This window comes from Tenrec ecaudatus, chromosome 12 (genome assembly GCF_050624435.1).
Source record: "Tenrec ecaudatus isolate mTenEca1 chromosome 12, mTenEca1.hap1, whole genome shotgun sequence".
NCBI lineage: Eukaryota > Metazoa > Chordata > Mammalia > Afrosoricida > Tenrecidae > Tenrec > Tenrec ecaudatus.
The window spans coordinates 70,362,954-70,386,470 of NC_134541.1; the positions used below are offsets into that span (position 1 = coordinate 70,362,954).

The window sequence follows — 23,517 nt, forward strand, 5'->3', positions numbered from 1 at the left end:
CATAATGTGCCGGCATTTAGCACCCTGGTGATTTGGTGAGTCAAGTACTAGGCTAGTACCCAAAGCTTGGCAATTCAAATTCACCAGCAGCTCCACCGGAGTCTGATGTGGGAGCCTCCTTCCACAAAGACTTACAGCCTTGGAAAACCTATGCGGCAGTTCTACTCTGTCCTAGCAGGTCACTCTGAGTCCGAATTAACTTGAAGACCTTGGGCTAGTTTTGGTTTAGGGGAGTCAAATAGGGCTCTTCTGTTCTTTCCCTGGCAGGAAGCATGGCTCAGGACTCCCCACCCCAAATCATCATCCACCCCCAGGACCAGCTGCTCCAGGGCCCTGGTCCTGCCAAGATGAACTGCCGTGCCTCAGGCCAGCCACCGCCCACTATCCGTTGGCTGTTGAATGGACAGCCTCTGAGCATGACCTCCCCGGAACTACACCACCTCCTTCCTGATGGGACTCTCCTGCTGATGGGACCCCCTGTGCGGGGACATGCCTCGAATGACCAGACAAACCTGGGTGTCTACACCTGTGAGGCCAGCAACCATCTGGGCACAGCAGTTAGCCGAGGTGCTCGGCTGTCTGTGGCTGGTGAGAGTGTAAGAGGGCAGTGAAGGGTGGGGTGTCTGAGGTGAGGAAAGCGTGTAAGAAGATGCCCGTGAAGGGAGGTCTGGGTTGAAATGGCTCTTTTGGGGAGACCTGAGTTGTGGGTCTCTGAAGAGTAAACGCAAGCGGCAAAGAGGTAAAGCAGAGTGTATGGGTGGTGGTGGTGATGGTGGGAGATGGGTGAGATTAGACCTCTTCTTCTATCCTCCATCCACCCCACAGTCCTTCAGGAGGATTTTCAGGTCCAGCCTCAGGACATGGTGGCCATGGTGGGCAAGCAGGTTATTCTGGAGTGTGAGCCACCCTGGGGCCTCCCAGAGCCCACAGTCACGTGGTGGAAGGATGGGAAATCCTTAACCCTACAGCCAGGCCGGCAAATGGTGAGTGTAGTCACATCTCAATGCTTCATTTTGCCGTGGGCTTAGCAGGGCATGCTCTAAATGACTAATATTATGCCTCCAGCCACATCTCCTCAGGCAAAATGAGAGAAAGAGTGGCAGTGAGCTCCTATGTACATGGGAGGCATCACACTGTCTCTGACCCTGACAGGTGTCCAAGGGGTCCCTGCTGGTGACCAAAGCCGAGAAAAGTGACTCGGGGACCTACATGTGTGTGGCCACCAACAATGCTGGGCAGCGGGAGAGCCGAGCAGCCAGGTTGTCTGTTCAAGGTAAGAGTAGGAGCCATCTAAAGTCAGAGTCAAGTTGGGGTATTTATTGGTGTGGTCTGGTGTTGGCTGGACCCAAGTTGGGGGGCAGGGGCATTGAATAGGCGGTTTTCCTTTCTAGAATAGACATCACTCACTCACGCACTGCCATTGAGTTGATGCCAACTCATAACAATCCTCTGGGACAGGTAGACCTGCCCCTGTGAGTTTCCCAGACTGTAAGCATTTACCAGTTACAGCTGTTTCCAATGGTCCTGTCTTTCTCTTGTGGAGTAGCTGGTGGTTATGAGCATGAGGATCGTAGCCTACCACATAAGTACTAGGAGTTGCCTAAAACGAAACAGAACCTGTCACCGTTAAACAGAACTACTCTATAGGGTTCCAAGGCTGTACATGTTTTTTAAATGACATTAGCATTTCATCCACATGTCATATATCTCAAGAATTCAATCATATCAAGAAGAGTTGTATAATTATTACCATATTCAATTCTAGAACTTTTTCTTCTCCTTGTAGTCATTGGTATTCATGTAATTTTTTTCTAATTGTGGCAAAAATATACACACCTGAACATTCTCCAGTTCCACAACATCTGCTTGTATAATTCAGTGCCATTGGTTATGCTCTTCATGTTGTACAAATATTATTGATATCCTTTTCCAGATTAGTGACTTAAACCCAATGCCCACTACACAAGGACTCTTTCCCCTTTATATGGAACCACTGGTCAAGTTTGGTTTTTTCTTTTTCTCATGGTTTTCTTGATCTAGTATTCACATGTCATACCCATCCATGGTGAAATTCCTTTTAAAATAAGTTGTATAATCACAATAAGTTCTAGCGTTCTCTCCTGCTTTCATTGTTTGCTCCCCAAATCCCCTCCTCCTCCCTGGGTCCCACCGCCCCAACATACCTGATAGACCATTGCACCAGTTTCATAGCAATGCAGCTAGTTCTTGGGTGCTTCACAAACTGGGAAACCCGACAGAAACAAAAAAGAAAATGAAATAATAAATAAATAGGCAAGATTAATCAGGGTCCTCAAACTACGGCCCGCGGGCCACATGCGGCCCACCAAGGGCATTTATCCAGCCTGCCGTGTGTTTTTGCCCCATTTTGGTTTTTTTTTTTTTTACTTCAAAATAAGATATGTGCTGTGTGTATAGGAATTAAAAAAATTTTTGTGTGTGTATAGGAATTTATTCATATTTTTAAAACTATAATCCAGCCCTCCAACGGGTCTGAGGGGCAGTGAACTGGCCCCCTGTTTAAAAAGTTTGAGGACCCCTGGTTAAAGTAATAATAATGTAAAGGTTAAAATAAAAATAATGATTAAGAAAGAAAAGACCACCATCAATATTTAAACAGCCAGGGAAGAAATATCTGTCATGGAACAAGCAAGAAATACTTACGCCTAGAACAAATTCAGGTTGGGTCAAGAGGGAGGTCAATTGACCAACTATCAAGTTTGATCCAGCATAATCAAGTTTACTATAATCTTTGTCTGATAGTAAAGCTCCTCAAGTCCCTTGTCTGTGGCTAGAAGGGATTTGCCAGTGGCTGAATCTGACTAGACCCTCTGCAACTGGGTTTTGGGTTCCTCCATAGACTTTTACAAATTGGGTGTTTACAAGTTAAGCTCTAACACTTTTCCCTTTGTCATATTTGGATTTTGTGATTGTCATCTTTGGATCGTGCAAGCTGGTGTGCTTCTTCCATGTGGACTAAGGCTATAAATCTTGATGAAGCAGACTGCCACAACTTCTCCCTCCTGCTGAACAGCTGGTCCGTTTGAACCATCAACCCTCTGGTTAGCAGCCAACCGCTTAACTACTGACTCCTTAGGAGTCCTCTGGACCTGGGAAATTGCGATGTCGTGGCTTCTCTGTGGCTGGGGAAATGTCTTATTCCTCAATTCCTTCATTCTGGCCTGTAAGCTGCATTTCTAGTCTTATGTCCTCACAGAGCCCCAGGACTACAAACAGCCCATAGAGCTGCTGGCTGTGCGCATTCAGCTAGAAAACGTGACTCTGCTGAACCCTGACCCTGCAAAGGACCCGAAACCTGGACCTGCTGTGTGGCTCAGCTGGAAGGTGAGACCCGGCACCCACGAATGTATGTCAGTGTAAAACTCAGGAAGATTCTGGTTAGGCGCTTCCTGACCCCTTGCCCTTGCTCTTGAATCCTTCCTCAGGTGAGTGGCCCTGCTGCCCCAGCTCAGTCCTATACAGCATTGTTCAGGGCCCAGCCTGCCCCAGGAAGCCAGGCAGCTCCATGGGCAGAGGTCCTGCTGGCTGGATGGCAGAATGCAGAGCTTGGGGGACTCTTCTGGGGCCACGACTATGAGTTTAAAGTGAGAGCATCCTCTGGCCGTGCTCAAGGTCCTGACAGCAACGTGCTACTTCTGAGGCTACCAGAACAAGGTCAGGGACAGACTGCCATCCCCATATCCAAATGACCCAGTAACATACCCTTTGGCCTTTTCTTATGCACCATTCTAGGGAGAGGGTGGGGGCAATAGGACCTACTCCTGGATTCCCTCTGCCCAGGCTGGGCACGCAGAAATCCAAGGATCTTCTGTTCCTGTAAAGTGTGGGTTCCGATCCTTGGTACTCCAGCTCTATGACCCTATTCCAGGTCTTTTCCCTACAGCCTTTCCTCCTCACCCTTGATGTCCTCTTTTCCTCTCCTTCAGTGCCCAGTGCCCCTCCTCAGGAGGTGACGCTGAAGCTCAACAATAGCAGTGTCCTTGTGAACTGGGTCCCACCCCCTGCGGAAAGCCACAATGGCATCATCCGTGGCTACCAGGTATTCCCCACAAACTGACCCACTCTTTCCTAGAGGGACCAGGAGAGCCTCCATACTCTTGCTCTGGCTATAAGAAACAGAACCACAGGGCCTCTGGAGAGAAGCAAACCCCTCAATCCACTGCTATTAAGTTGATTTTAACTCACAGTAACCTTATAGGTCAGAACAGAACTGCCCCATAGGGTTTCCAAAGTTTTGTCTTTACGGATGCAGACTGCCCCATCTTTCTCCCTTAGGTTGTTAGTGGATTAGAAGCATCAACCTCTCAATCAATCTCAGTTAGCAGCCTAGTGTTGCACTGAGAAGCAAAGGAAGCATACTTGTTAAGCAAGAACTGACTGCCTCCAGGGATTGCCTCCTTTACCTACATGACCTCAGCTCATCTCCCAGCCCCGCCTGGGCTGTCTTACCAATTTACCAGCAGAAGAAGTGAGACTAAGATCATAGGTATACGACACAAGAGCCAAGCCATACTGTGTCTGACTTTAAGCTTCTAAGGCCATGGTGCTCAGATTGTTTCTGAGCCCAACAACACTTAGGATCGCTGGGCACTTGTTAGAAAGGCAACTTTTGGTCTTTATCCTAAGCCTGATGAAACATTGGTAGTTCAATGGTAGAATTCTCACCTTCCATTAGAGAGACCTGAGGTGGTTCACAATCTATTCACCTAATGCACTGTCTGTCAGTCTGTCACGGAGGCTTGTGTGCTGCTATGCATCAGAGCTGCCAGACAAGATGGTCTAGTCAGAAAGGCCTGGTGATCCAACTTCTGAAAAACAGCCCATGAGAACCTTGTCAATCACAATTGTCTTCTCTGATTATGGGGGTGAGTTGAGAATTAAATGGATGACTGGAAACAACTTGGACTGGAAACTGCAATCAGGAACTCAGGCACAGGGCCTGGCAACCTGTATTTTAACAAGTGGTCCAGATGCTTCGTTCAGAAGCACACTGAAGGGGGAGAAGCTTGTTCTAAGGCAAATGGGCAGAGTACTTTTGAGTGCCTCTTCTGTCAGTGCTAGAGAGAGGTCTCTCGTGCTTTGGAGGGAGAAGGGAAATAGGGTGTGTGAGGGTATGTGGTGGTGTCCCCATTTGGATGGCAGAGCAGACTAATCATGTGCCCAGAGTCAGGTTTCAGAGATTAAACACCTAATGACTGGTATGTTATCAGGAAACAGCAGCTCACCTCTGCTTGTACCTAGGTCTGGAGCCTGGGAAATACCTCGTTGCCTTCAGCCAACTGGACTGTAGCAGGTGAACAGACCCACCTGGAGATTGCCACCAGAGTTTCAGGTTCCTATTGTGTGCAAGTGGCTGCAGTCACTGGCGCTGGAGCTGGGGAGCCCAGCAGCCCTGTCTGCCTCCTTTTAGGTGAGGGTAGTGCCTACTAGCCCATCCCATAACCCCTCAACCTTCATTCCCTCCTTGCTTCCACCCTCACTCACCCAGCTCTTTCCCTTGTCTACTCCATCCCAATTGTCTCACCTGCATCCTCTTCTGAACTGTAAACCCCATACAGAACAGGCTCTGGAGCAAGCTGCTAGTGGCCGTGGTTCCCGGACCCTGGAGCAGCTGAGGGCCATTCTGAGACAGCCAGAGATCATTGCCAGTGCAGGGGTCATACTGTGGCTGCTGCTTCTGGGCACTGCTGTGTGTGTCCACCGTAGGTGTCGATCTGGGGTGCACCTGGGTCCAGGTGAGAAAGGGGGACACCCAAGTGGTCAGGCATCTTCTGGGTCCAGCCACACTGTTGCAGAGAGGTTAGCTCTCTGGCCAGGTAATGGAGACCTTGAATGTAACCTTCTTCCTGCCCTCTCCCAGGTCTCTATCGGTATACCAGTGAGGATGCCATCCTCAAACACAGGTGAGAGACAAGGGGGTCCTGTGTTGGGGGGGGCAGGGAGGATTAAGTGACTGTGGGGCTGTGACCAAGAATTAGCTAGAGACCCAGTCTCCCTTACTGTCACTCCGTTTGGGATCTTAGTAGCCGAATCTCTCATTAATTAACTTCTTTAATGTTCCTATCATGCATGCATAAACTCACATTACTTTGTCTGAGGCTACACACTGATGGGCGGCCTTCTGAATTCCCAATTCATCATTCTGGTTGCCACCTTCTCACTGACACAGAGTGCACTCTTCTGTTGTCTCCTCTGCTGGCTGGAGGGTGACTAGCTGGGGAGGACCATACCTGATTTTTTGCTTTCTCTGTCCATCCAGGGTCTGGCTTTGCCATCAGTAAATACTACCAATTGAATCATCTTGCCTTCACTAATGTACTCACAGTTCCAGCAGAGGGAGTGAGGTTCTCCCCCTTCCCCATAGATTCTTCATCAGTGTTTCCCCCAAACAGGGCCTTCTTTTCCATGCATGGCTGTCAGAACAAATATGGGGTTCTGCGAGAAGATACGAAGAAAGATACCACTCCTTTGTCCTCTCCACTGACTGAGTTTTACACTAACTAGCCATTTGGTCTTTCTGCCCTGCCTGCTTTCTTCTTGACCTTGCTAGGTTTCCTCTGGGAGGATACATATCCAGGTCTGCATATTTTAGCAGATGTACATTGAGTCCCTACTTCACAGCTGACACACTGAGCCATTGACTACCGCTTGACTGGAGTCCAACTTCTGGTTTCTCAGACTAGACTAAGGTCCCAAGCTGTCTGGTGTCATTTTTCAAGAGATTTTCTTGGTTTGCTGGCTCTTCCCTTCTGAATTCTGTTAGGCCTGCCATGAATCCTTTTGGACTCCCTTTGTCCTTGAGGGAGATTCCCATCTGGTTGCTTTGTCCATTCATTTCTTCAGAACAACCTTCAGCTGCCAGAAGTTCTCAGTCTAAGCAAAGGCAGGCACATTAGCATGAGTATTGCTAGCCCCACAAGAACCCAATAGCAGTGAGGTGTTTTTATTTGTTGTTGTTTTGTTTTGTTTTTAAGCTCTGGCAATTTTGACTTTCACTGTCTCCAAGAGAGAAAGGAGATTTAAGTTAGGGGCCCCAAGTCAGAGGTCTTAGGTCTGTGAATGTCTCCTCAACTCCTTTGCTACTTTCTGAGCTGGAGATCTTGGCCAAGTAGGGTTCTTGCTTCACTCCTATTTCTCCCTGCCCACCCTCTACCCCACCTCTACCCTAGGTTGGACCACAGTGAATCCCCCTGGCTGGCAGACACTTGGCGTTGCACCTCCGGTTCTCGGGACTTGAGCAGCAGCAGTAGCCTCAACAGCCGTCTGGGAGTCGACTCCCAGGACCCTCGAGATTGCCATCGCTCCTGTGAGTATACTCCAGAAGAACAAAGACCTAAGGGTAGAGTAAAAGACAAAGCTTTCTACTCCCATAAAGAGTGACAGTTTCAGAAACCCACAGGGGAAATTTCTACTCCCTCTTATAGGGTCTCTAGGAGTCAGAATTGAGTCGGCAGCAGTAAGTTTGTTGGTTAGGTTGGCTGGTTGCTTGGTTATGTGTATTACTTCTATTTGTTGTCTCATTTAATCATCATGACATTTTGACTAAGTATAATTCTCTCCAAATTTTGCACATTGGGAAGCAAGTTCAGAATGACTAACTTGTCAAAGCCCCCAAATCAGTAATCATCAGAATGGGAATTTGAATCTCCATGATTTGTTCCTAAGTTTACTCTAACTCTGAACTCCACTGGAGAATACTCTGTTTTCACTAGTTCCTCCTGTTTCTGAGACCTAGTCTGCCTCCGCCTTCTGTTTCTGTGATTCCTCTGTTTTGATTTATAAAACTGGCTGGTGTCAGCAGCTGTTGAGTTTGTACCCAAATTACGATGAACCTGTGTACGATGAGACTGGACTGTTGTGATTAATATGATTTTCACCAGCTGGTTTTCAGAAGTAGACAACAGTGCCTTTCTTCTGAGTTTCTAGGCTCCTCTAAACCTGTTCAGCATCATAGCAACCTTCTGGTACTTTCAATATTCTTGGCCAAGACCATAATTCAAATTCGTCAATTTTCTGGTCTTCCTTAATCATTGTTCAGTTTTCACATGCATATGACATGATTGAAAATAACCGTGGTTCAGGTCAGTGCATCCTGAGGTATGCCTGGTACCCAGTTGTAATTTTTTTAAGGTTTTCACACATTTATTACATTCATAGGGGTTTCCTCTTATATGAATATTATAATGTTTAATGAAGTATTGCTTCTGTCTGAAAATTGTTTAACATTCATTACATTTATAGGGTTTCTTTCCAATATAAAATTTCTCATGCTCAGTGAGATTTGCTTTTCCATTGACGGCTTTCCCACATTCCTTCCATGTGTAGGGTTTTCTCTCCTGTATGACGTTCTGGTGTCTAATGAGGTTAGACTTCTGGATGAAAGCTTTTTCATATCCTTTACATTCAAAATATTTCTGAGAGTAGAGAATCTTTGGTGGATAAAATTTTCCTTCTGGCTAAATACTCTCTCTTCTCTCTCTCTCTCTCTCTCTCTCTCTCTCTCTCTCTCTCTCTCTCTCTCTCACACACACACACACACACACACACTATCTCTCTCTCTATATATATATATGTATATATATGTATATATATATATATATCTATCTCTGGATATGACTTCTCAAATTATGACTAAAGGAGGAGGGACAGTGGTGTGTGTGATGGGATATGCTCACCATAGTTTCTTTTGTCATTTCCATCTCAGTGATCTCCTGGGACCCCCGAAGTCCTGGTGTGCCTCTGCTTCCAGATACAAGAACTTTTTATGGGTCCCTCATTGCTGAGCTGCCTTCCAGGTCCCCAAACCAGCCAACTCCCAAGGTCCCAGCGGTCAGGTGCCTCCCGGCCCAGTTGGCCCAGCTTTCCAGCCCCTGGCCCAGTTCAGATAGTCTCTGCAGCTGTCAGAAGCTCTCTTCTCCTCGCTTATCTCTGGCCCCTGCAAAGACCTGGAAGACCAAAGAGAAGCAGGGTAAGGATCTGGAGGGCAGACTGAGCATGAAGCTGGTGGTAGAGTGATGAAGGACGGAAATGTAGTGGAAACATGCTCCTGACCTGTTGCATTCTATCCATGGCTTGTATCTCCTTTCCTCATTTTCATGGGCCTCTTACTCCTACTACCAAAGGCTTCCACCAAAAGTGTGCCTGCTCCTGCTCGCTTTATACTGTGGTCTTCTTTTAGGTTGGCTGCACCTGTAGCAAGTCCTGGTTCTGATTCCAATTCAACTCAAACAATTAATAGGCACCATATATATGAGGCAACTGGGACACAGAAATAGCAGATACACCCCTTACCCACTAAGGGTTCACAGTCTAATGAAAGTGGCAGACCAGCATACACGTAATATAGAACCTGGCAGGATGTGGCCTCTACTACAATGAAGGCTCTGTGAACTCAGCCTCCTGCACACCAGGTAGAGGTTTGCGCTGTCTTCCATCTCATCTCCCAGATGTTCTTTCTGAGCCATATTTCTCTGCTGCCTTCAGGGTGCCAGCTACTGAGGAGCTGCTGCTGGTTGAGAATTGCCGACCTTACAGTTAGCAGCCCAACACATAACCACTACACCACCTGGGCTCACTCTGTAATTCACTTAGCATATATTAATTACCAAGTAAACAGAGACTTCTATATTTGTTCTCTGGAAAATCCAAGTGAGCATAACAATTGGGAAGATGGTACAGGACTGGTCAATTGCATTTTGCTGTTCACAGGGATGCTACGAGTTGGAATGGACTCAACAACACCTAACATCAACATTAGGTACCAGGAACTGTCAGAAGTTCTGACCACTAACCAATGATCAAAGGCTCAGAAGTGCTCATGGCCTTATCTGAGGTCACATAGCTTATGTAGCACGTTTTATGGCTGTGAATGCAGGTCTTTTAATTATAAGTCAAACGCTTTTCCTATTCAATTACAACTACTTGAATGAACATGGACAGAGGTGAAAGGGATGGAAGGAAGTTTTCTTTTCTCTGGGCTCAGGGTTCCACAGGCTTAATTTGGTAACAAGGCTAAGGGAATTAATAGTTGAGAAAGGGCCACCTGACTTGTTCCCCACCACCAACTCTTTCTTTTTGCAGAATTGCACCAGGCCAATAGCTCTCCACTGCTCCGCACCAGCCATGCAATGGAACTCTGGGCCTGGGAGTTAGGAGACAGAGGCTCTATGAAGCATTCTCCAAGTCCAGGTGAGAGATAAAACCTGAGAGGGATGAAAAGGGGTAATGTGGGGTACAGAAACCCTCCAGCTCCAGCCATGTACTTGGTTTCTCCTATTCCTGAGAAAGTTCAGGCTGGGTAGTTGATCTGGGTGGGCAGGGCCTGGGGCTGTCATGGCTCTGCCAGCCTCATGTCTAGGCTGTTATACTTCAGGTGTTGTGTCCCAAGATATAGTTGCCTGCCAAGCCCTGAGACCCCAGCTCCTCAGCTCCTTGAAGGCTCCAGAGGCTACTCCTCCTCTCATCAGTGCATCATCTTCTCTTCTTGGAACTCAGAGTCAACAGACCCAGTAAGAGGGCACCAAGATCAATGAGCAATGATGTGGGGGTGATGTTTATTGAATTAGACAGGAGTTGCGGTTGGGGCTTATGGGGCTATACAGGAGCTGGGAGAGGGTTAGGTAGGATACTCCAAGACTACACTAACCACTTTCATCACTTTCTTACCCAATCAGGCATTTGGTGGAACCCCAAGCTTCTTCTCACATCTCATTGCCAGCAGTCCCCATCACCATCCCCTCAAATCCTCCCAGCCTTTCCAGCCCTGGGGCCTCATCCCTCTCTGGTCCCAGCCCAGCTTCAAGTCGCTTGTCCAGCTCTTCACTTTCATCACTGGGAGAAGATCAGGACAGTGTATTGACCCCTGAGGAGGTGGCCCTGTGCTTGGAGCTCAGTGAAGGTGAAGAGACCCCCAGGTGAGTAGCCTGAGGGATATCCCAAAATAAATATACTAGAGAGCTTATGTTTATTTGGCCCCATATCACCCTTCCTTAATTAGAGTACTTCTGCTACTCCCCACCTTACCTGACCTTAACCAATTTTCTGTCTCCCATTTGCCTCTTCCTAGGAATAGTGTGTCGCCTGTGCCAAGAGCTCCTTCACCCCCCATCACCTATGGGTACATAAGTGTCCCAACAGCCACGGAGCTAGCAGACATGGGAAGTGCTGGAGGGGTAGGGTTCCATGTGGGTAGCCTGCTGTGCCCACCTCGGCCCTGTCCCACTCCTACCCCCAGTGAGGGTTCTTTGGCCAATGGCTGGGGCTCAGCCTCTGAGGACAATGCCCCCAGCACAAGAGCCAGCATCATCAGCTCTTCTGATGGCTCCGTCCTGGCAGATGCCCACTTTGCCCGTGCTCTAGCAGTGGCTGTGGACAACTTTGGCTTTGGTCTGGAATCCAAGGAGGCAGACTGTGTTTTCACTGGTATGCAAAGTCACCCCGATCTCACTTCTCACCTCCCAGCCCTCAAAGTAAATGCAACTCCAAGAAAACTCTCCCTTCTCCCGAAACAAGAGTTAAAGCTCTTCATCGTTACTATCTCTATAGATCATTATTGTGGTCCAGCCACTGTGATGTGTTTTACATATATTTAATATTAATAACTCCACATGGAAACATGCTTATCCCTCTTGTCTAAATGAAGAAACTCTGTCTCGCTCACTGCCATTGGGTTGATCCAAACTCACAATGATGCTCCAGAACAGAGTAGAACCGCCTGACGGGTTTCCAGCTTGTAAATCTTGATGGGAACAGAAAGCCTCATCTCTTTTCCAAGAAGCAGTTGGTGAGTTTGAACCACCAACCTTGTAGTTAACAGCTCATCATAGAGTACACTGTACCACCAAAGTTTCTTTACTATAAAGCAGATAGTTAATTTGCTCAAGATCACCCACAAGAACAAGGACAAAATGTTCTAAAATCTTGAGGTAACCATTGTAGACTCTCCTCTGGCCCTCCCAGGAAAGTTTCTTCGACAGACTTTTTAAAAAAATCATTTTATTGGGGGCTCATACAACTCTTATCACAATGCAACATTCCATTTATCCAAGCACATTTGTACATTTGTTGCCACCATCATTTTCAAAACAATTTCTTCCTACTTGAGTCCTTGTTATCAGTTCATTTTCCCCCTCCCTCTCCCACCCTCCCTCATGAACCCTTGATAAATTATAGATTTTTTGTTTTCAGGTCTTACACTGACCAATGTCTCCCTTTACCCACTTTTCTGTTGTCCATCCCTCTGGGAGGATGGTGTACTAGATTATTGTGATCTGTTCTTTCTTTCTCCACCGTCCCCTTCCCCTCCTGGTATGGCTACTCTCAGGTGTTTCTGTGACCTGGATTCCTTGTGTCTCCAGCTCTTACATGTACCTGTGTACATGCTCTGGTCTAGTCAGATTCGTAAGGTAGAATTGGGGTCATGATAGTGGGGTGGGGAGGAAGCATTGAAGAACTAGAGGAAAGTTGTATGTTTCATCAGTTCTATCTTGCACCCTGACTGGCTTGTCTCCTTCCCGAGACCCTTCTGTAAGGCGATGTACAGTTGCCTACAGGTGGGCTTTGAATCTCCACTCTGCACTCCCCCTCATTCACAATGACATGATTTTTTGGTCTGGGTCTTTGATGCCTGATACCTGATCCAATCTATACCTCGTGATCACACAGGCTGGTGTGCGTCTTCCATGTGGGCTTTGTTGCTTCTCAGCTAGATTGCTGCTTGTTTATCTTCAAGCCTTTAAGACCCCAGATGTTATATCTTTTGATAGCTGTGCACCATCAGCTTTCTTCACATTTGTTTATGCACCCACTTTGTATTCAGTGATCATATCAGGGAAGGTGAGCATCATGGAATGCCAGTTTAATAGAACAAAGTGTTCTTGCATTGAGGGAGTACTTGAGTAGAGGTTCAATGTCTATCTGCTACCTTAATACTAAACCTAAAAATATCCGCATATAGATCTATTTCCCCATCTTGATAGGCTCTTCTATTTACTCTAATTCAAATTACTCTTAAATATTAGGAAATTCTACTTTCTCTCTGACCTGCTGTATTTTCTTTTCTTTTTTTTTTTTGACTTTTGTATTCTTTAATTTCATGGATATTGTAAGGTTCCATTCCAGAAATATTCTAACAGTTTACATTTCTACCAACAATGTTAGTGCTTTTCCCTCCCATTTACTAGCTATTGATGTCAGGATTGTTTTTCGTTTTCACCAGCCCAGTGACTATATGAGTCTGAGCATCCTTTCCATATTCATACAAACATCCTTCTATACAACATGTTGAGAAACCATATTTGCAAGTCAATCAGGGTTTTCTCTGATAAATTACCTATTTATAGCATTTTTTCTTTTCTTTTTAAAAATAATTTCATTGGGGCTCATACAATTCATCACAATCCGTACATACATCAATAAGGTAAAGCACATTTGCACATTCGCGGCCCTCATCATTCTCTGAACTCTGCTGTATTTTCAAACCCCTCTTCCTGTCACGTCAGTGGCTGAGGTGTGGAGTGGACGCATGTTCTCATCTGTCTAACAGAAGGAAGTCACTATGTCCATGTCAGCAGAATGTGGCTCGGGGCTTCATTCTGTGCTGGTTCTGTGTTCCCTTCAGCACGTACCTCATCAGATTTCCATGCCAATCTCATTAACCTTAATTCCACTCTTTGAACATAAGAAAAATGACTAGGTTTATAGTAAACCTTAATAAGGATTATTTAAAACAAACAGGTCAATAGAGGAGGGATAAAAGGAGTGTTCCGGAAGGCTAGAACTGAGCTGAAGCAGTGAAGGCTTTTGACTCTAAATAGGCCAGTGGACCATCTTTTGACTTATGTTGGAGCCACTAAGTCCTAGCCCACTGGGATTGATGGTTGAGTTGTCCCTAGGCTAGCTTTAGGACAGTGTGTGACATAATTTAGCTGCCCTAAGCGAACCCCTTGTGGCTAAAGGCCTACCCCCACAGATACTTCTACTTTCTCTGATAGATGCCACATCGTCTCCTTCCCCCTGGGATGATCTGTTCCTGACCTCAAGCTTATCGCTACCCATGTGGGAATGGAGGTCAAACTGCTTGGAAGACATGGAGAACAACCACATTCAACAGTTGGGAAGGGGGCTTCCTTCATGGCCCCTTACATCCCAAGTATCTTTCCAGAAAAATCAGCTTGGCTAACCTACACCCAAGGCTGGAGGTGAGTGTTTATCAGCCTGGCTGATGTAGTGAACCTGACAGGAAGGGTTCAAAGTGAAGCCACAAGTGAGCCTGGGATCTGGCAGGAAAGATAATGAGACAGGTGATGAGACTATTCTTCTTGAATTTCTCCTCTAGGCTCCTGATGAACAGCGGACCGAGACTGCCACGCAGCACATCAGAAACCACTTTCCTGCCAGCCTACAAGATTGGGTTGTAGACTTTGAGTCTCATTTCTGAAATTTGGGGTCTCCCTTTCCACCCTCAGGAATTGTGAAAACAAGAGAAAGCAAAATAAAATTAGAGCAAAGCAGACCTAGAGTCCCGGGAGAAAAAAAAGTAATCTCTACTCACTTGCTTTTCCCCGCCTCTGCTCCATCCAGATATTTTGGCCTAACACTTAGGTCTTTCCCCTAATCACCCTACTTGTTTGGGAATGGGTCAGGGTCAGCACTGTCTTCCTGGAGGACAACAGTGACTGGGTCTCATGGAGTGGGCTGTGGAGAAAGGAGCTTCTCAGAGCATCTCCCCCCTCAGCCTTTCTGTGACCACTCCTACAGTGGGAACCCTCAACACTCTCTCCAACCACACCAACTGCCACGACAAGGGTTTAAGACTGGCTCTGGGAAGGAAGCTGTAGAAGGGAGATGCACAAACACGGAACCAAGGCATCCTCTTGGTAATGTTTAACTATGACCTTGAGCTCTTTGACACTGTGAAGCTGATGGCTTGAGTTCTGTGAGGTGCTTCCCTGGCACACCATTTTGGGAAGGGTAACTAAGGACAGGGGAAGAGGTAACTGGAGTTAGAATCAAGAATCATTGACTTTCTCGAAGCACTTGAGAGAACTACATGCTCCCCTCAGATTTTAAGCACACTCGAGGAAAGGGAATGGGGGAAGATGTTCAGGGTCTGCTGGTGCTGGCAAATTATCCTGGGAAGGTAACTAGGGCTTTTAGAGGTTCCCAGCAGCCTCCCTCCCAAAACATGTTTTCTTGGGATAGACAAAGTAGCGAATCCCCATGAAAAGGTAGACTCGCCTTTAATGGCTAACTAGCGAACACCCTTTAGAGAGGAGAATGAAACAGAAACATGGGCTGTGGAGAGGACTTCCCGGGTACAGAGTCATAGAATGCTGCTGGAGGGAAGGAAGGGAAAGATGGGGCCAAATCTACAGATCAAGGGGGAAATTCTGCAGAGCATAACCAGGGCCGCAGGGAAACATCTTTAGCAAGGCGAATTCAGAAGCAGGCTCCAAAAAGGAGTGCTAACTCCACAAAGCTAGAAAGTATGTGGAAGTGCTTCTGAGTTAATGAATGATCTGAGGTGCCGGGGGATGGCGAGAATGAGGGTGCTCTTTTAGCCAGGTCAGTTGGAGACTGGATTTCATAATCTCATTCTTTGTTCCAGATACACATATCTGCTCTGATTGGCTCTGCTTTTCCTTTGTTCTTGACTTCAGGTTTCTTTTAATTTCTTGGGGAAGTTGCTTTGGAAAGTATTTCCCCCGCATTTGCTATACCTAGGATGGGGAGATGTACAAAGAAAGGTCAGAGAGCCTGTGCTACTGCCACTGGCCAGGGGGTAGAGCAAACGGAGGAAGCAAACCTGGGTGTGTGGCTGCAGGTGGCTGGGGTGTTAAGGGGCTAACATCACAAACCTAGAGGCTTTCTGACGGTTCCCAGGGAGGAACACTGCCATGGAATCAACTATAGTTTCCAAGCTGACAGGAGCAGACAGCCTCATCTTTCTCCCTCAAATCAGCTGGCAGACTTGAACCCCTGACATTGTGGTTAGCAGCCCACTGCTTATACCACATCACCACGGGGGCTCCTGGTGAAGGTGTCAAGCTGTCTGGAAAAGCCTGCTCTTCCTTTCTTGCCAAAACGATTATTATAGTCAAGGATATATCCAGGAGAGTCAATCTACCCCCAGACAGGACGCTGAGTTGGGATAAATATCTAATTATTGGCTATTTGGAAAATCCGTAGGACTGTACTTAGAGATCCCAGGCATCAGCTCCTTAAGGAAGTAGAGTGGGTGTCAATCTGTGGGACCACACAATCCCCTTCTTCCCAACTTCCTGAACAAAACCAGACAAACGTGGTTTGGAGCTCTGATCAGATTATTTTTATTGTCTTTTTTTTAACAATTGGGCATTAGTTAGAAAGCAATAAAAAGGGAAGAACTATGTTCTCTGGCTTCTAAGCATGTTCCTCAGTCATCCCAAGAAACCCCATGCATCATTGCCAAGAGAGAAAAGGGACCTTTCCTTACTCCTCTTGGCTCACAGCCATGTTTACCAAGGTGAAGGGCTCCCTTACAGGGCCCAGAACCAGGGACAACCCTTTCCTCAAGGGTCTCCTTGTATTCTCATTGCTTCATCAAGAATCATCTTGGTTCCTAGAGAGACAGAGAAGGGACAATGAAAAAGAAGAGAGTCAAGCCCTGGTCCAAGGCAAACAGGTTACATGTCTCTTTTCACTTCCGCCTTTCTCCGGGGCCCATTCTGTGGGAAGCCCAGGACCAGGACCAGTTGCCATCAAGTTCATTCCAACTCATGGTGACTCCAAGTGTGTAAGCATAGAACTGTTCTCCATAGGATTATGTTTTAACTTCTTATCTTGTTCTTGTGAACATACACCGATTCAAGACTTTCTACATGTTTCATTTCAAAGCACTGATTACAGTCTTCGAGTTCTCACGCTCCTTTCTCAGTGTTCAGCCCATTAACATAAATCCACTGCTCCTTACAGTTCCCATCGAATCTTCTAAGTTGCTTCTGTCACTTTGACCCCATCTACATAGTTCTGAAAAGGACATAATGCTGAAGGTGGACATTTCTTTTTCTTAATTCAGCTAAATGATTATTAGATTTTAAGAAGAAATCAGGGAACTTTATAATTATTATTTAAGGTTCACAGATCATATCAGGCCAATAGATTTGGGGGCTTAACCAACCATCATGATTTCAGGAAGTCTAGAATACGTGGAAATTTGAAATTCTGTTCTGCATTTACTCCTTTTGATAAAAGATTCTTCTATAGAATCTTTGTTCAAAATGTTCAACAATGGTAGCCAGATACCACCAAGTTCTGATGTCATGGCAAAAGAGGCGGTTATTCATGGAACCAATCAACCACACGTTCCATAACCTCCTTCTCTCCCAGACTCTCCATCTGTAGCTCCAGTTCAACAGAGACTAATGGCTGTACTTTTTAAGACCCCAGGTAACTAGGACCTTTTGAGATTCCAATAAACTACTAGGGCAAACAGAAACATTAAAATTGATATTAGACCAAGTAACTGGTACGTCCCATGAAACCCTGAATCCAATGGCTTTTCAGTGGCTGCTTTTTTTAGAAATAGATTACCAGTCCTTTCTTCCTAGGAGCCTCTGGGTAGACACTCACCTTTCAGGTAGCATGCAGGAATAGTAACTGTTTGCACTACCGAGGCATCTGGGAGAAGTCCAGAATCTTCTATTATGTGCCATTTTGCTCTCACTACTCACAATTCTCCAGATTCCTTACCTCACCCTCATTCACTTGGTCCACTGCTTTTGGCACTTCCTCTGCAAGCCCCTTTTCCTATTTTCAGTCACTTCTTGACCCAATAATTTTTTTTTGGAGATCCCTAGCTCATACCGCTTGATGCTTGGATCCTGGCCTTTGGTTCTAGCTCTGGCTCTCCGGCTCCGTCCGTGGCCCCGGGAGCCTCGAGAGCTGCTAGAGCCTCGAGAGGAGTTGCTGCCAGCTGTCGAACAGGTGCTGGTGCCCTGGCCTCGGCACAGGAAGCTCAGTCTGCTGTAGGGGGCCCAGGACTCTTCTGCTGCAGAGGAGCAGAGAGTAGAGAGCTGGGCCCAGGCAGGGAGTAGAAGGTAAGTGGCCCACCCTGCCACCCTGGCCGCAATCCCAGCTCTTGGAGAAGAGTTAAGAGCAGGCATATCCTAGAAACCAAGGAGAAACAGAGTGACAGTCTATGGTCTTGACTTCAAAGATGCTTGTGTTGGCAATCTCCAAGCAGAGAGATCCTTGTATAAATAGGGACAGAGCACCAAGAGGTCATGGTTCTCTCATCTGGACTTCTAGTCCTGGAAAAGGACTCCCTTGGGGATTTCCAAGATATTCCTCAGAGGAAGCTAGAATGCTAAGTGTGCCTCTGATGTTGATCAAATGAATGAACATGACCCAAGGAGTGAACTGGATTAGAAAATCCATCAATGGCTCCATCTCTAGTCCCCAAGTACAGCTTCTTGAGTAGCAGAGCCCTGGCCCTCTCTCTGAGCCCAACCACTTACTGTCTGGGTGAGGGCCCTCCTGGGTCCCCAGGGGCACAGCCTGGGTCTCTCCCCCTTTTCTACTGTGTTTCTGCTCCAATGAAGAGCTGCTGTCTGCTGCTCTCAGCCCCAAATCCCAGCTGGCTCGTTCTTCTGGTGGTGGCAGAGGTGGGGGAGGCAAGTCTAAAAGGAGACCAGTCTTCAGCAGAGTTTCCTACTCCTGATAACAATTTCACCACTGCCACCACCACCACCACCCCCATCCCTAGGCAACATCAGGCTGCAAATGAATAGTCTAAGGTGTGGCTTACCTGTCCCCTGGCTCCAGCCTCAAGATCTTACTCTTGGTTTCCTGCCTGGCCCCACTACTGACTGCCACCACCTCCCCAAATGATGGCCACCTCACCTCCCGGACTCTGTTCCCGCCTATAGGGAAGAGCCTTGGGTTTCTTCCGGAATCGGGCCCGGGGTCCTTGAAGTGGAGGAGTCATCTCCCCAGGGCGGGTTCTTCCTGTAACATCAGGGGATGGAAAGAAAAGCAGGGAAGGGAGAGACCCAAGAAAGGAACTTCAGGGTGAATGGGAAGCAAGCTTGGGAAAAGAATAATCGAAGCCGGGGGCATACAAAGAAGTGGCAGTCGAGAGTTCCACGTACTCACCTGGGGCACTGCGGGCTGAACTAGGGGCAGGGCTGGGGTTGAGGTAATGGGAGCCTGTAGGGGCAGCAACCAGGCCAGCAAGCCCTTCATGGCTACTCAGAGTGGATTGGGATGCACTGAGAGAAGAACTTGGCCCCAGGGGTACCCTCCTGCAATGATATGAGGCCTCTCTGCATTTTTTCACTTGACAAACACTAAGTACCTACTATGATTCCCACATTGTTAGACACTCAGTACACAAGATGCAGCCCCTCCCCTACAAGGGCTCCCAAGCGAATTCGACCTGCAGAGCATGATGTCTTTGGAATGTTTCAGAATGCTTGCAGAGAGGGACAGAGACCTTGCCAGACCCCACGTCCCTCCCCAAACCTCACATCCACCTGACCCAACCTTGAGACTTCTATTCCCTAGATTCACCCTCCCACCCCCACCATCCAATCATCCACTGAACAGCTATGTACTAAGTGCTTATAATGTGTAAAGTACTACATACTTCCCTACCTGGGCATCTGATGGAAACAGGGAATGTCAGTGGGTGGCTGGGGAGGGTCAGGAGGTGAAGGGGTAAGAGTGGCTGTGGACTGCTGTCCATAGGAGGGGGTGGGAGAGGGGATTTCGCCTCTGAACAAGGTGACCAGGCACCCTCCATTGGAGCTAGACTCTTCCACATTGTTTCTCTCCGGCATAGGCGGGCACCAGTCTTTAGGTTCTAAGCTGAGGGCAAAAAGGTGGTAGCTTCTGTGTCTTGCCTTCAGCCTTCCTGCTGCCCCCTTCCTTCCTCTCCTGAGAAGAGGGCAGGTCCCAAGTGTGTAGGGCGCATCTACAGGCAGATGCAATTGTACCTGTCCTCCTGCTTCACGTCCTCGGGGCCTTCTAGGTAGCTCAGTTCGCAGGCAGGGGGAGGCGGGGGTAGGGCTTCTGGCCAGTTCAGAGAAGGCATTTGCACAGGTTTTCCTAGAAGCTTCACATTGCCTCCCCTGGATGCTGAGGAGAACGGATTAAGGGCATACATGAAGGAAAGACCCAGAGGTAGGACCACATGTTCAGAGGAGAGAATTAGGGGTTGGGGGTGTTAATGTTTATAGTCAGGGCTACAGTGTGGAGTTAGGGATTAGAGACATACCACTATCCCCCTGGATCCATTCTGGAGGAGCATACTGGCTCCAGGTGCCTGAATCTCCTGAGGGCTGTGGGGGGAAGCCCCCATGAAAGGTCTGAAGCTCCTCCCCAGCTGTATCAATGGTGCTGTAGGTAGGGGCCTCGCCAGGAGCAGTAGGGCCCCGGGATGTCTGAGCCAAGTAGAGGGAGATCCCTGCTTCTGTGGAGTAGAAAGAAGCAGGCCCAGGGAAAAGAAGCAGGGACCCGTGATGGAAGAAAAAGAGCAACAGAAGATTGGAGGGGGGAAAGGAGGTGCCACTGGCTCAATTTCTTTCCTCACCCCAAACATGATAGGCCAAACCAGGGAATTCACAGGTGTCAGGACTGAGAGGGGCTCCCCAGATTCACAACCTCCCCAAGGACTGACCAACTTCAGGGAAACTGGCCTCCTCTGTTCCCTTCAATTTGCCCCAGAAGATTGAAAGAAGAGAAAGGTACTGGGGGGCAGGCGTGCCCCGCGGGAATGAAAACTCCTCACCATTGTAGTATCTGTCATCTGGATCAGGACGACTGGGGCAGCAGCTTCCCCTGGCTTCCTGAGCTGACGAGCTTTGGGATGGGGGGGGCCGCCAAGAGTCTGCCAGCCATGGGTACGGGACAGGGCCAAGGCCCATGGGTGGCCTAAGGGAGAGCATGTGAATTTGGGGTGTGGGGATCCTGAAGAGGCTAGAAAAAGTACGGTAGTAGTAGGACAGTAATAGAAGTGTTTGGGGTGAAAGGTGAGAGGCGGTTGGCATGGGACAAGCAAAAGAGGCCTGGAGAGGATTTTCCCTGGGTGAGTGGATTTAGAAAATTACCTGGAACTGGCTCCAGAGAGGCCTTCTGAGCGTGGGAAGGGCCCTGGGGAAGATAATGAGAGGGCCAGGTGAGAAAAAGTCCACACTTGGGGGTCTGAACCCTACTGGGCAGGGAAGGCTTACCTGCAGGTGTGTAGGCAAAGGAGGCTTTAAAAAAAGAATATGTGGGGGAAAGAAGAGGGGGAAACGGGAGATGGGTCAGAAATACCTATATTCTTGTCCGCTCCTTAGCCCTGGTCCTATGCCACCCCCCAGAGCGCACCCTGAACCCATTGTATCCGAAATTCTGGGGTTGAGACTCAGGCTTCATTCTTTTCCTAAAGCAGACTCCAATGTGTAGGCAAAATTGAGATCCCCTGAGCTCAGCAACCTCAGACTCTCCAGAGGAGCGGAGCTCAGGTCACCCTCCCCTTTCTTAGGCGCTGCCCTTCCACTCTGTCTCTTAAGGCAAGGCCCAGGGAGCCTGGGATCTCACTGCCCGCCCCCCCCCCCGCCCGCCCCACCCCACCCCCACCCCCCACACCCGTCCCTCCTAGGGAAGTGGCTGGACCTGACTGACTCCTCTACTAGAAGTGAGCTGCATGGGCTGCTTTCTCCTGGGGTGCTCTAGGGGCAAACCTTGAGCCCCTCCGGAGGGGGCGCCGAGCTCGGCCCACGGCCACCTGGCCGAGGCCCGCCCGTGCCCCCAGGGCCAGCTCTCACCCGTGTAGTGGCTGAGCTCCTTGCGCTGCTTCTGGCGCCGGTAGTAGGCGACGCCGAGCCCCAGAAGCAACGCCCCGCAGGCGGCGCCGCTGCCCGCGAGGAAGGCCGGCTTCTGCAGCATCGTGGCCAGCTGCTCGCTCAGCCCGGAGCCCACCTCGAGCCCGGGTTCCGGTTCTGACGAGGATGCTGTGGGGGTCAGAAAAGGGCGTGGAGGAGGCGCTTGGAAAGTCAGGAACTGGCACAGGGCTGTCTCCTGCCTCCTCCGGCACAGCCACCCCAGGAGCCCGCCCCAGCAGGGCCAAGACCCGCTCTCCACACCCCACCACCACCACCCCCACTTTGGGACTCACGTAGCTGCAACAACACGGGCGCACTGGCCACGCCCACGCCAGCGCTGGTGGCCGCTGCGACTTGTGTCCGGTAGAGGAAACCGGGCAACAGTCCCCGGAGCACAACGGAGCGTGCCCAGCCTGCCACAGACCGGTTTAGGTGGAGGCGGCTCTCGTTGCCCACACACCAGATCTGGGGAGGCAGAGAACCAGTCTGAGAAACAGAAATGGGATTTTTGGTTCCACAGGAAAACTCGAGAATCTTAATGGTAGAGAGTTCTTGTCCTTAATTAAGTGACATTACCATGGCACAAATTACTGGGTTTTCTCCTGGGAGTCACTAGATAAATTCTGTCCTTTGAGCTGCCAGAGGGAGGTCACCAGCACCACCTCCCCAACCACCAAAAAAAAAAAAAAGTGGCCATGTCACCATGCTGTCCCAGAGGATTCCAACTCACAATGACCCCACGGGACCAAGTAGGACTGCCTCTCAGAGTCTGCAAGGCTCTGGAAGCCTTTTCACAAGTACACTTCCACTTTTTCTCACCCGGATCATAGCTGTTGTGGGTTCAAACAGTAAACCACATTGTACGACCAGGGTGCCTTCCAAAACCAAACACTGCCATGGAGTCAATTCTGACTCATAGTGACCCCATAGGATAGAGTAGAACTGCCCCCCTGGGTTTCTGAGGCAGCTGGAAATCTCTATGGGTGCAGGAAGCCTCATCTTTCTCCTAAAGAGCAGTTGGTAGGTTTGAACTGCTGCCCTTGATGTTAATTGTCCAAGGATCAGTGGCAACCCACTACCCCACCAGGGCTCCTAGGGTTCCTTCAGGAGGAGTTTATATCCACCCATGGCTATCAAGTTTACTCTAACACGTGGCAATCCTGTATAAGGGTTCCAGGCTGTACATCTGTATTTATGGCTCAAATAGCATCCTTTCTCCCTCCAGGTGTTCGGTGGGTCTAAACCACTTACCTTGCAGCTAGCAATCCAATGTTTGCCTAACACTGTCACTTAGGCATAATTCAGTCCACTATGAAACCTCTCACCTCTCTCCAACCTCAATCCCAGACCCAAAATAAGCTCTAGGGTCCCTCTACCCTAATCCAGCCTCTGGGCCCTCTCCCCAGTCCTCCCACACAGTCCATTCTCAAACTCTGTACCTGGTATTCCTTGATGATCCCATTCTGCTGAGAGAAGAGTGGAGGTTCCCAGGAAACAGTGATACTGCTATTGCCATCACCCCCCAAGGTCACTGCCACTCCCTGGGGGGGACCACTGGGGACTGGGCCAGGATGGAGCATGATGAGAAGGACAGACAGTCATTGCAAGCTGCTCTCTCAGGCCCCCACTC

The 23,517-nt window shown here is 48.5% G+C and overlaps 2 protein-coding genes across 2 annotated transcripts in view; one reads left to right on the top strand and one right to left on the bottom strand.

The window, feature by feature from the left end:
- The first annotated feature begins 845 nt into the window (after positions 1-845).
- ROBO4 (roundabout guidance receptor 4) lies at positions 846-14,224 on the top strand. The gene is made up of 15 exons (XM_075528000.1): positions 846-983; positions 1,153-1,273; positions 3,236-3,363; positions 3,465-3,693; positions 3,966-4,078; positions 5,281-5,449; positions 5,598-5,774; positions 5,900-5,942; positions 7,209-7,345; positions 8,744-9,007; positions 10,120-10,227; positions 10,412-10,547; positions 10,713-10,952; positions 11,105-11,460; positions 14,031-14,224. Exons 1-15 carry the CDS (start codon positions 861-863, stop codon positions 14,216-14,218), a joined length of 2,532 nt encoding a protein of 843 aa, XP_075384115.1. The 5' UTR covers positions 846-860; the 3' UTR covers positions 14,219-14,224.
- Positions 14,225-16,362: 2,138 nt separating this feature from the next.
- The window catches only part of ROBO3 (roundabout guidance receptor 3), a 30,792-nt gene continuing 23,637 nt past the window's right edge, over positions 16,363-23,517 (bottom strand). Inside the window, exons 15-28 of the mRNA XM_075527903.1 lie at positions 23,327-23,448; positions 22,181-22,352; positions 21,831-22,016; positions 21,252-21,275; positions 21,129-21,171; positions 20,810-20,952; positions 20,297-20,491; positions 20,016-20,157; positions 19,675-19,887; positions 19,174-19,322; positions 18,922-19,026; positions 18,537-18,698; positions 17,884-18,067; positions 16,363-16,639 (exon numbers count right to left, since the gene is read on the bottom strand). Of these exons, the coding sequence (XP_075384018.1) occupies positions 16,621-16,639; positions 17,884-18,067; positions 18,537-18,698; positions 18,922-19,026; positions 19,174-19,322; positions 19,675-19,887; positions 20,016-20,157; positions 20,297-20,491; positions 20,810-20,952; positions 21,129-21,171; positions 21,252-21,275; positions 21,831-22,016; positions 22,181-22,352; positions 23,327-23,448 (1,859 nt within the window). The 3' untranslated portion in view covers positions 16,363-16,620. The remainder of the gene's footprint in view (positions 16,640-17,883; positions 18,068-18,536; positions 18,699-18,921; positions 19,027-19,173; positions 19,323-19,674; positions 19,888-20,015; positions 20,158-20,296; positions 20,492-20,809; positions 20,953-21,128; positions 21,172-21,251; positions 21,276-21,830; positions 22,017-22,180; positions 22,353-23,326; positions 23,449-23,517) is intronic.

Excerpts from the sequence above, each read along its gene's own strand:
- ROBO4 (XM_075528000.1), top strand. The coding sequence starts at position 861 with ATGGTGGCCATGGTGGGCAAGCAGGTTATTCTGGAGTGTGAGCCACCC. Across the intron at positions 3,364-3,464 it reads CTGTGTGGCTCAGCTGGAAG|GTGAGTGGCCCTGCTGCCCC; the intron begins GTGAGACCCGGC and ends ATCCTTCCTCAG. Across the intron at positions 11,461-14,030 it reads GGCAGACTGTGTTTTCACTG|ATGCCACATCGTCTCCTTCC; the intron begins GTATGCAAAGTC and ends TTTCTCTGATAG.